Source organism: Eptatretus burgeri, unplaced genomic scaffold (assembly GCF_056783735.1).
Source record: "Eptatretus burgeri isolate ZD-2024b unplaced genomic scaffold, Ebu_testis_v1 Ebu_testis_scaffold_3164, whole genome shotgun sequence".
NCBI lineage: Eukaryota > Metazoa > Chordata > Myxini > Myxiniformes > Myxinidae > Eptatretus > Eptatretus burgeri.
Genome location: NW_028225112.1, coordinates 74736 through 87363, shown reverse-complemented (window position 1 = coordinate 87363; position 12628 = coordinate 74736). Strand labels below are relative to the sequence as shown.

The following is a 12628-nucleotide window of genomic DNA, read 5'->3' as shown; positions in this document are numbered from 1 at the left end:
TGAGAGAGACACACACACACACTGATTGGCGAGCAGGAGTTACCACGTGATGTAATTTGGGTTCTGTGTTGTCCTGCTCAGTGGTGTGGTGGCTGGAAACCTTCGGGTCATTAAATCCATTGGTGCAAAGTTTTCAACCTACTCCATGAGAAATGAACACTCATCATTGTTTCAATACAACATCCGATGAGAAAGGTTCAGCGCAAGGATCACTCAGCGCAAGGGTGAGATGTGTTGGATCGTTTGGTGTTCTCATCTGAACACATCGTCACATGGCCTGAGATCACAGGTTCAAATCCCACATGCTGTGAAATTTGTATCTTCTGCACCAACACCTCTCTGTACTTCATGTTAAAGTACAATGATGTCCCTTCATGTCCTTATATACAGTGTGGGATGGATGAATGTAATGACGGTCTCCGTGGTACCCTGCAATCTGCCTCCAGGGGCTTGATGTGCGGTGAGTTCCTCATCGTCTGTATCTTCACCACGTGATCATCCAAGAGGATCTGAATATCATCGACAGCCGCAAGCACGCATACTCCCTGCACACACGTAATGGCAACACGGAGTGATGACAAAACTAGATTCGCAGCTCATGAGGGATCAAACAGGTGGTGTGTGGTGTGTGTGTGTGTGTGTGTGTGTGTGTGTGTGTGTGTGTGTGTGTGTGTGTGTGTGTGTGTGTGTGTGTGTGTGTGTGTGTGTGTGTGGTGTGTGTGTGTGGGTGTGTGTGTGTCTCATTGAGTGATACTCACAGTTTCTCTGTAGGGAGTTGTAGCAAAATGCATTGCCGTCCACTCACGCTGGATCTTCTCCAAAGCCTTCTCCAGTGAATACTCCTTGCTGGCGGCCGTTCCAATTTCCTCCAGCCTAAAACAAAAGAGAGCAAACGTCACCTCAACCAGTCAACCATCCCTGATAAAGGAACCCATTGTTCGGTTCCGAAACCATGGCGACGGGGTCGTCGGACACCAAGTCTTACTTTTCAATATGCTCGGAGAGTCCCAGGTTCAGCATTTCCATCAAAGATGTCTCGGGCTCGGGCATTACGCTCTTCCCAATAATATCGCTCACCTGTGGATCGATAATCATGATTGCTGTTTCATAATTCTTCAAGTTATGAATCAAAATCTCACGATTTGTGACGCGGTTGCTGTCACGGCGTGGTACCCACATCCCCAAAATGATGAAAACTTTCCGGTCACGGTGTCAAGATGGTGAGCGAGACAAAGGTTTCTAGTCACGGTGTCTATATGGTGAGCCAGACAAAGGTTTACTTTCCCTCCATACCGCCAATGATAGGCAGCGGAGTGTGACGCGCCTCGTGGTGGAACGTACCTGCTGCCAATGGTGTGCTTTCATGCCGGGGTTACAAATGGTCTGCAGAACAGGTAAGTGTTGCTTGAAATTTTCGATGGCCGATTTCATGTTCAAGGCCACCTGTCGTGGGCTCGGGAACTCCAGGAAAGTTTTGCTGAGCTTGTACATGAGCTGCCACATGTTCTCCACGTCATCGTTCACTTCCTCCACGTTGATCTCCCAAAAGGAATCTGCAAAGCAAGTGAGACGATTACGGCACTCGGAAGAGTGCAAACCTCCGCCAGGCTGAACAGGTTATTTTTTTTTTTGGTGTGTGCAGAGTCGAGGCTCATGGAAGAGCGAGAAATGCTGGTTTGAAACCGTAAATGCTTCTTTGTTGTTGTTGTTGTTCTTTTTGACATTGAAAATCGAGCTATTATTAGAGTAAATAGAGTAAATAGAGATCTCTCCGACATCCTCCGAAAATCCAGTCCATACAAGTGCTGAAAAGTGTGGGGGCCAGAACACACCCCTGACGAACTCCAGTAACAACTGGAAATAAGTCAGAGATGATACCACTACACTTCACAGCACTCTCAGTACCAGAGTAGAGTTCAGACATCAGATCGATCAGTTTTGATGGTACCCCACGAAGGCCAGGAATCCTCCAGAGGACATCCCGATTCACTGAATCGAACGCTTTACAGAGATCAACATAGGCTGCAAGCAGCCCCTGCCGAAACTCTCGTCTGCGTTCGGTGAGGACACGAAGAGCAAGGATACGGTCAATCGTTGACCTCTTTGGTGTAAAGCCTGACTGCTCTGGACGCTGGTGCTCAAGCAGATGGTGGCGAACCCTATCAAGAATTATCCGAGCAAAGACCTTGCCCGGCACTGAGAGCAGCGTCACCCCTCGGTAGTTGTTGCAGTCTTGGCGATCACCCTTCCCTTTCCAGAGAGGGACAACAAGGCCCCTCTTCCAATCAGTTGGGATGATGCCTGTGTTCCAGGCAGAGCACAAAACCGCATGCAACGACACGAGTGCAGCATTTCCACCAGCCTTGAGAAGTTCAGCATGGATGCCACAGATCCCTGGAGCTTTGCCCCGTTTCAACCGGTTCACCGCAGCCCGTGTTTCCACAAGTGAAGGTGGACCACAGTTGATTGGAGGGTCAGCAACAGTTATTGTAACACCCTTGACGTCCAACTTGACAGCTGGTGGATCAGCCTGGTACAACTGCTCAAAGTAACCAGCCCAGCGGACCTTCACTTCAGACTCCTCTGTTAAGAGCCTACCACTCTCTGCTCTAACTGCAGTACTCCGAGGGATGGGTTTGGATGAATGCAATGCGCGAATTCCCCTGTAAGCAAGACGAGAATCCCTTGACCACAGGTGATGCTCTACCCCCTCATAGATTCCTCGCACATAGGCCTCCTTGTCCACCCTCAGTGCACGTACAGTTTTGTACCTCAGCTCCCTGAACAGCTCAGCTCTGCTATTCAGCCTGGCTCTGCAACTCTGGTCAATGGGTATCCAGTGTCCCTTGAGAGCCAAAAAATTATTTGCCCCACGGTGAGTTCCAAGACATCCACCGGCAACATCAAGGACGGTGGTCTTGAAGGCACTCCACAACTCTTCAGGACCCCCCAAAACACCCAGACCCCCCAAATGTCCACTCAGTCTGTTCGCAAACTCCTCAGCTACTCTCTCATCCTTGAGCTTACCAACATCCAGCCAAGGCTGGGATGGTACCATTCTCCAGGATTTCAGGTGCAACTTTCGAGTTGCGACAACAAGCCGGTGGTCAGTATTGAGGAACTGAGCACTCCGGTAGACCCTGCAGTTCTGGATCGTCCTCCAGACCATAAACGAGGACATGGTCAATCTCCTTTGCCACACCGCCAGCGTTGGAATACCAAGTCCAGCAATGACCTTGTGGGCGCTGAAACCATGAACCAGCCACCCTAAGTCCATGACTTATTGCAAAGTCAAGGAACTTAGTGCTATTCTGGTTCATAGTTCCTGACCCATGGGGACCAACACATGCCTCATAACCATCCCTATCAGTTCCAGTCAATGCATTGAAATCCCCCAAGACTAGAAGTGTATCTCGTCTGGGGCACTGATCAACCACAGACTCGAGTGTGGCGTAGAATGCGTCCTTCACGGTGAGGTCACTCGCCTCAGTCGGAGCATAAACAGAGACTAGGGAAATGACACCTCAGGAGTGACGAATCCTTAGTCTCATAATACGCTCGTTGACCGGTGTTACCTCAATTATCATTGGGGTCAGCTTATTGGACACAGCTACAGTAACTCCTTGGGTATGGTAACCATCAGAGCGACCAGACCAATAGTAGTTGTAACCACCCACCATGATCTCGCCGCAATCCGGTCTCCAAACCTCAGAGAGCTGCAATACCGATGTCCAAACGATTGAGCTCAGATGATAACAGAGACAGGTGATCATCCTCTCTTTGGGATAGGACATTCCAGGCACCCACCCGAAGGGACCGCCTCAGGTTAACCCAAGGAAACCGCCGTCCAGTGAACGACACCTCAGCACCACTCCGACACACTCTCCTGCAATCTGACCCAGGGATGTTACCCCGTGGTTTCCCTCCTGTCATCAAAGATTGGGGGTCCCGAAGGCTTTGCCCCAATCCCGTCATCCAGTGAGCTGCCCTGCGAAGAGAAGCTGCACAGGAGGTACTCCCACGGAGTGGGTTTTCAGGTTTTTTTGCGTTTTTGTGTTGTGCAGAATGAAGGGTTTTACGGTGGCCGGAGTGCAAATCCTGCCACCAACCTCCGAATACAAAGTAACCCAACTGTGGGAGGACATCTGCAGACACAGTTTGGCACTAGATATGGATGGCCGTTGGCTCGCAAGGAGCTCCTCCGCCCTTTGACAGGTTTTGTTTTTAATCCTGCTGGGTGTCCATATCCAAACACCCTCCTCACCAAAAAACCTGGTGGGGGAGACGGTTCAGTCGCCGACAACCCGACCATGGAACAGGTTAGTATATGTGTACATGGTACCTGTAGCAAGTCACAGATCTAATCTAGCCTGACCTCACAAAAAGTGGGGAGCGTTGGGAAAGTTGGGAAAGTGGGGAAAATAGGAATTGAAGGTAATCGGGAGAGAATACAAATAAACACGATCGTACACCGAGAGGGGAACGATGGGTAGGCGTTGAGGAACCCGGTAAGACAAGGTCGACGAGAACTCACAAAAAGCACGATTTTTGAAGCAAAACCGAACCAGGAATACACAGAAACACGTGAGTGAGGAAATATAGAGTTAAAACGGGACAGAAAACAACCGGAATCTTAACTTTGAGAAAGTCGACAGAGAGTCCTGAGTCGAGAGAGACCTGCCAACGCTCCAAACCCAGAATTGGAAGTTTTTCAGTTTACGTGTTGTCTCCCACTGAAAGGCCAGATCTGCATCCGGACCAAAACCAAAATCGAGTCGGTGGTCTCTTTGTCTTCTGCCATCTGTCTTCTTTCTGGTCTTGCACCCTCTGGTCTTTTCGTGCTTTCTTTCTCCCAGGTTTCTGCAGGGCTTACATGGTTCACCATCAACCTTTTGGTGAAACTACCAAAATCCAGGATTGTTGCTCACCTCCACTCATTTGTTCCTCTTTTTTTTTCCAGTCTGTGGAACCAACTTCCACATTCTCTTCAATCTCATTCTTCCCTCCAAGCTCCAGATCTTCAAGCCAACAGCTGTTCACCACCATCTCAGATCATCCATGATCCAAAACCATATTTTCTACCCTCGTCACTCCCCTCCCCACCTTCCCCCAAACCCTCCCCCTTCCAGGTTTTCAGTATATCCATCCTGTTTGTTTCCTATCTGTATCCATCTTGTCCATCCCATGCAGCCTTTCTGGCCTGCCATTCTTCCAGTGTTCATTCCAGTCACCCCCTTGAACTCTGCTGTTGGAGAGTTGGAGAGTCAAAGTTGTCAGGTGCGGAGGCTGCCTCACCACAGAAAGAAACACACAATTGAGTCCGATGCATGACTCCGAAATAGGTGATGGGCTTGGTGTGATGAAAATGTGGTCCGGAGGTGGGGAGCGTATGTCGATAGATGTGATGGATGGTACAGTACAACAATGTCCAGGAAGTGAACGAGCGACCAGGAAGTAAAGGGCAGACGTCTCCCTTCCAGATATTCTGATGATTAAACATGCATTTCCCAACTAGTCACACGAAAAGTATGTATTTTAAGGCATCACAATCACGTGACGTGGCTTATCTCTGAGAGTACATCAGAGGGCAAACCTGCGAGCCACTTCTCAGACTTCTGCTGGAAGGCCAGGGCAGTGCACCAAAGTTGTTCAAAAGGTGCCTTGGCTGAGATGATTTCCTGCAGCTTCGGGAACTTGCTGGACTGCCATTTCATCATCTCTTCCTCCTTGTTAATTGCCTGGGGGGGAGGGGGTGGGGGGAACACAAACCGCGTCGGACTTTCGTCATCAAACACCACCGCATGATGGACCACACTTGTTGGAAATATCTCAAATAAGCTCTCGACTGACCTCCAGCTCATCCAGAGCAGCATTGAGGTTGGAGTCCACCTCTTCCAGCGTGTCCACATTGTGTCTCATTTCCTGAATATTCAGCTGCTCATATTCAGCCACATTCCGGAAGCCCTCCACGACTTGGCCATACTCCAGGAGCTTTTTCTCAAACTCTTGGATTCTGTCAGCCACACGACAACCATTATTGCTCGAGATCCTGTTATTAAAGGTCATGACCGAACATAGAATAATGTCGCCAAACATGATGCTTGAGGGGAGTGGAGGGGGAAGGGTGGAGATGAGAGACGGATCGAGATTGGGGGGGGAGTGCCTCGGTAGGTCATGGAAGACCACTTGGAAAGGAGACACTTTCATGGGACACAATCTGATGTAGCATGGAAGGTAGAGGAAGAATTGATGAGGTTGGAGGGAAATTTGGACATGATCAAGTCAAGCATAGAGAGGCAGTCGTTTCAGGAAACAAGGGAATTAGGAATCGACATGAGACGTACTTGTTTTTCAGCTCTTCCTCTGCACTCTGATGCCACGAGTACAGTTGTTTGTCTGTGTTATTGAGCAGCGATTCGATGTACTCAGGCCAATGGAATGCCAGCAAACTCAGCTTGACGTCATCCTCTGCATGCCACGTCATCAGCACAGATCGACAGGTTGTTCATCGAAGCATCGGTGGCACAGATCAGTACAGGAGAACATTTTCAGAAAGGAAGATCTACACCAAACATTAAACAATTCAATACAAACGATATAAGTTCCCCCTCCACACCCCACAGACAAAATGTCAGCCATAAAACAAGACCATGTGTTTGGGTACAATTGCAGTTTCAGGATGGTTATAACCAAGCTGTTGTGGTTATCGTTGGTGAAAATTAGTGACAGGTGGAAAATTTTCTCTCGTGGGATTTCTTGATAGGAAAGCAATATCGATGTGAAAGCGATGATGATATGAAAGCGATATCGGTATGAAAGCAATATCGATGTGAAAGCAAGGATGATATGAAAGCGATATCGGTATGAAAGCAATCTCGATATGAAAGCGATATCAGTATGAAAACGAGAATGGTATGAAAGCGATATCGATATGAAAGTGATAACGGTATGAAAGCGATATCAGTATGAAATTGATGTTGATATGAAAGCGATATCAGTATGAAAGCGATATTCATATGAAAGCAATATCGGTATGAAAGCGAAAACGGTATGAAAGCGATATCGGTATGAAAGCGATCACAATATGAAAGCTATAACGGTATGAAAGTGATAACGGTGTGAAAGCGATAACGATATGAAAGTGATATCAGTGTGAAAGCGATAACGATATGAAAGCGATATCGGTATGAAAGCGATAACGATATTAAAGCGATATCGGTATGAAAGCGATAAAGGTATGAAAGCGATAACGGTATGAAAGCGATAACAGTATGAAAGCGATTACGGTATGAAAGCGATAACGGTATGAAAGCGATAACGGTATGAAAGCGATAACGGTATGAAAGCGATATCGGTATGGAAGTGATAACGGTATGAAAGCGATATCGGTATGAAAGCGATATCGGTATGAAAGCGATGTCGATATGAAAGCGATATCAGTGTGAAAGCGATATCAGTCTGAAAGCGATATCGGTATGAAAGCGATATCAGTATGAAAGCGATAACGGTATGAAAGCGATAACGGTATGAAAGCGATAACGACATTAAAGCGATATAGGTATGAAAGCGATATCGGTATGAAAGCGATATCGGTATGAAAGCGATGTCGATATGAAAGCGATATCAGTGTGAAAGCGATATCGATCTGAAAGCGATATCGATATGAAAGCGATATCAGGATGAAAGTGATATCGGTATGAAAGCGACATCAGTATGAAAGTGATGTCGAACTGAAAGTGATATCGAACTGAAAGCGATATCGATATGAAAGCGATATCAGTATGAAAGCGATATCGGTATGAAAGCGACATCAGTATGAAAGTGATATCGAACTGAAAGCAATATCGATATGAAAGCGACATCAGTATGAAAGCGATGTCGATCTGAAAGCGATATCGATTTGAAAGCGATATCAGTATGAAAGCGATATCGGTATGAAAGCGATATCAGTATGAAAGCGATATTGCTCTGAAAGTGATATCGATATGAAAGCGATATCAGTATGAAAGCGATATCGATCTGAAAGCGATTTCGATATGAAAGCGATATCAGGATGAAAGCGATATCGGTATGAAAGCGACATCAGTATGAAAGCGACATCAGTATGAAAGTGATATCGAACTGAAAGCGATATCAGTATGAAAGCGATATCGGTATGAAAGCGACATCAGTATGAAAGTGATATCGAACTGAAAGTGATATCGAACTGAAAGCGATATCGATATGAAAGCGATATCAGTATGAAAGCGATATTGGTATGAAAGCGACATCAGTATGAAAGTGATATCGAACTGAAAGCGATATCGATATGAAAGCGACATCAGTATGAAAGCGATGTCGATCTGAAAGCGATATCGATATGAAAGCGATATCGATATGAAAGCGATATCAGTATGAAAGCGATATCGATCTGAAAGCGATATCGATATGAAAGCGATATCAGGATGAAAGCGATGTCGGTATGAAAGCGACATCAGTATGAAAGTGATATCGAACTGAAAGCGATATCGATATGAAAGCAATATCAGTATGAAAGTGATATCGGTATGAAAGCGACATCAGTATGAAAGTGATATCGAACTGAAAGCGATATTGATATGAAAGCGACATCAGTATGAAAGCGATATCGGTATGGAAGCGATAACGGTATGAAAGTGATTACAGTTTGAATGCGATACCAGTACAGCGTTCCGTGATAGTCATACCAGTCTGGTGATAGCGATGGATGTTGATTCTCGACCAGTGCCATTATCAATACTGATCCCGCTTGAAAACAAAATCACTTTTAAAACAAGTTGAAGTTGGAAGTAAAATAACCCTTCTCGTTCTCATAATGGGGTGGGGGGGCAAGGGGGGGAGCCTCATGTGGAAATAGTTGGGAAAATGACTGTGTCAATGATGTATACGTCATATATGAATACGTAATGGACATTGCATATTTTTGTAACCTGCGTAATTTTTTTTTTCAATAATATCGATATACCGGCATATACCGGTATCGCCATCGAAGAAAAATCGATATCAACAGAGCCTAGGTATGAGAAAGCTTGGCATTGATTGAAGTGTACTCAGACATTTGGACGCCACTGTATACAGACATGACAGAAGTAAATAGACACCATGATTTTTAAAGAATTTATTTTTTGAACATTTGAAGTATATTTGATCCATTTTAATGCAAACACTCGTATTTTGCAAACTTGCCATTTGCAGATTTCAATTCTTTTACTCTTTCAGGCATGGAACTAACGAGTTCTGAAATTTTCTCTTGTGGGATTTCTGCCCAGGCTTCATGCAAACAGGTTTGGCAATTCTGCCCATGATGTTGGTTTCCTGGACTTTTTCCACACAGCTCGATCCAACATGGCCCAGAGGTGTTCAATGGGATTCATCTCAAGAGACTGACTTGGCCATGAAAGTCGCTTGATTTCATTTCTGTCCTGCCATTTTTCGGTCTTTTTTGCAGTGCGGCATGGATCTCCATCTTCCATGAACAGAGTGTTGTTTTTGACCATGTCACCAGTGGAGAAGACGTGGAGACGTCCATCCTCAAGGATAGAAATGTGCATCATAGAGTTGATGTTCTCAACACACTCCACAAGCTCTGACCGACCAGCGCTCCAGATTTCTCCCCACACCATCACTGAAAAACCACCGTGTTTGACAGTTGGCTGGAATCGGTTCGAAGAGAACTCTTGACTGGGAAGTCTCCAGACCCATACGCATCCACTGCAAGAAAATTGAGTAAATTGGGACTCATCTGAAAAAAATGACAGTTTGCCAAAGCTCCAAGGGTCTGTTGGCCATCTCGTCAGCACACTTCTTTCTCCTTTGAATGTTGGCTGGTCAAACAAGAGGTTTTCTCCTCGCTGCTCTCCCATCGAAGCCCAGTTGATGAAGGTACCGCACAGCAGTTCTTGAGCTAACTTGGACCTCCTCTGCAACATCCGCTGCCTTGCAATGGGGAGTTTTCTCAATGGACCGCTTGACAGTATGAAGACACCTTTCTGATGGCCCAGATCGACCAGAACGGGAAGCTGTGGATTCCTTGCCTTTGCTGGTGAATTGCACAATCACCCGATTGACCGCAGAAAGCGGAATGCCAATGTCCTGGGCCATCTGATGCTGGCTGTCTCCACCTTCCGATTGGCCAATAATTGGTTCTCTTTGAAAATCGGAAAGTTTGTGTGCTCCCTGGGTTCGAGGCAGAGTTAATTGTCATACAAGACCCAGGAACTCGTTTCTGCAAATAAATAGTCGAATATTCGGAACAATCACTGAGTAAAACTGCGTAAAACATAAAATGAAGAAATTTACGGTGTCCATTTACTTCTGTCATGTCTCTGCACATAGAGGGGTCCTCTGGCTTAATGGACGTTAAGCCGGAAGATCCCTTTAATTGTGTGAGTCGTTGGTAGACGTTCTCGATCCGAAGGTGTATTTCACAAAGGGTAAGCGAGTTTTCACTGACAATGAACAAATTACAAATTCCTGCCGCTTTCACTGAAGTATCAGAGAAGTAAGACAGAAGGAAAGTGGAATGGCAGGTATGTGTTTCAGGCATGCAGTCAGTGAAGCTCACCAGGTAGTGAGGCGTTTTCAAGCAGAAAGGGAAGTCGACATAAACCATCAGCCATCTCAAGCTTCATTTGCGGCGCTGTCACGTCGCTGGATATCTGCACAAATTCAGCCAAAGCGACTAACTGTGCTGTCGTTTGTGGCACCTCGATAAGCCTCTCCGCCAAACTGGAGTATCGGTTGCATAAGCTGTCAGGAAAAGGTCAAAAGAATGGTTCAGTGGAGCAGAAAGCTTTAAAGAGGCAAAACACAACTGGTGTAATTTCAACTTACCCATCTCCAGGCCGCACTCAATGTGATAGAAAACACAAACATCTGAGTTCCAGGAACCCGACACCCCAACTCCATCATCCTGGTGACACCACCTCATATATTTGCCTCGAAGCACCACAATAGCATCCTGATCGACCTGCATAAGGTTATGGGATCTCCAGCACCACCCTTCCTCCCTTGGGCCTGTTGCACCCCCACGTCCCACCCCTTAAGGTAGAAGAGTACAGTGCCAGAACTCATAAATACTGTACTATGGTTTCTGTGACAGCAAAATGAGTCAGAGGTTGCACATAATATGGAGTAAAGAATGCAAGATGTTTTTAGGACACAGCCGAGCTCTCAGTCGGGTTATGTTGAAGTGGGATGGTGCTTGACAATGTATCGGAATGGCGCGGCAAGTGGAGGCAGCTCAAATTTGGTAAATGTCACGGAAACGACATCCCCGCCACGTCAGCAACAAATGGGAAGCATTTGAAGGTTGGTCAGCCCAGTTTACACAGACGTGATTGGAATTGGATTTCAACACTTGGAACGAGATCACCTTTGTGCAGGGATTGAAAGTGGACCTATACTTTCAAGTTAGACCAAACCGCCCAAAATAATTGTATGTCACAGCAGAAATAACAATCGATTTTGCTGAAATTAAGGCACAAGTGCGAGTGCGAGCTTCACACCGACAGAGACCCATCATAATATGGAGTACAGCAAGCGTGAGGATCACACAGAGAAGGTGTGTCATTACGAAGACGTGTTGCACCAGGTGTGAGGAAATCAGTGTGGAAGCCCAATATAAATTGTTACCTGGAAAGGGAGGGGGGGCACTGGGATTCACAGCGACATCGGGTTAATACTGTGGTTTGGACAGTGTGAATCGTGTAAGTTATATTTCCTCTTGGATCAGGATATTTGTACGCAGAGAAGTCCTGTTATCAAGCGTGCACTGAGGAGGCATTGAGGGCCCACTTTAGAACAGCATTGAGTCAGGTTGTATTGTGTAAAACCTCCTGTCTTCAGACGCGGCCAGGTGAGGACTTGTGGGCACGAAAGGCACAGAAAGCACAACGCGCTTTTGAAGGAAACCATCATGGACTGTTTGCCCGGCACACCGAAAGCCATGGATTGGTGGTGAAGTCAGCTCTGGAGCCCGAGAGAGGGATACAAGACTTTCTATTGGGGCCAGATGGCCTGTAAGATGGTGCCACACACAAGAAGTATATGGGCGGTCAATGAAGTATACTCACCGTGCATGAAGGTGGCTCCAGAGAGTACGAGGGCCATCGCCATGCTTGCGCCTGTTGGAATATTGTACCCCTGGCTCAGTCTGTCCATATTAACGGCCTGTCTGATGGGACAATACATTGGATATAGGCTTCACCAAGTAAGAGGATCATACAGAGAGGGTGTGTCAGGACAGAGACCCCGCATATAGGCTACACCAGATGTGAAGATCACTCAGATAGGGAGTGGTAGTACAGAGGCATTATATGTACTGTGCATGCTCCACCAGGTGCAAGGAAGTGAGTGTCAGAATGAATAACCTTCCAAAAAATTGGAAATTGGAAGTGATGAGAAATTCTGAGAGTAATGGAAATTGATGGATGCAATCGAGATTTGAATGTTGATGCATGCATCCACAGCAACAGCTGGATGAAAGTAGGATGCTCCTGGGTGACTGAAGGACCGGGCGTAGGTGTTGGGAAAGTGGAAAATTGGACAAATTTAGCCAAAGTGTAACTCGTATCACCATAAGTAGCAAAGGTCAATAGAGGAAGCGGTG

General features: G+C 46.4%; 1 protein-coding gene across 18 annotated transcripts in view; it reads right to left on the bottom strand.

Annotated features, from left to right (window-relative positions):
• DNAH3 (dynein axonemal heavy chain 3) overlaps positions 1 to 12628 on the bottom strand; it is a 126982-nt gene that overhangs the window by 69462 nt on the left and 44892 nt on the right. For all 18 annotated transcript variants that reach the window (XM_085868523.1, XM_085868513.1, XM_085868505.1 and 15 more), the window contains 8 exons: positions 10583 to 10767; positions 6345 to 6468; positions 5851 to 6013; positions 5594 to 5738; positions 1342 to 1553; positions 986 to 1077; positions 759 to 873; positions 429 to 545 (listed from right to left, as the gene is read on the bottom strand). In XM_085868523.1, the coding sequence (XP_085724649.1) occupies positions 429 to 545; positions 759 to 873; positions 986 to 1077; positions 1342 to 1553; positions 5594 to 5738; positions 5851 to 6013; positions 6345 to 6468; positions 10583 to 10767 (1153 nt within the window). The remainder of the gene's footprint in view (positions 1 to 428; positions 546 to 758; positions 874 to 985; positions 1078 to 1341; positions 1554 to 5593; positions 5739 to 5850; positions 6014 to 6344; positions 6469 to 10582; positions 10768 to 12628) is intronic.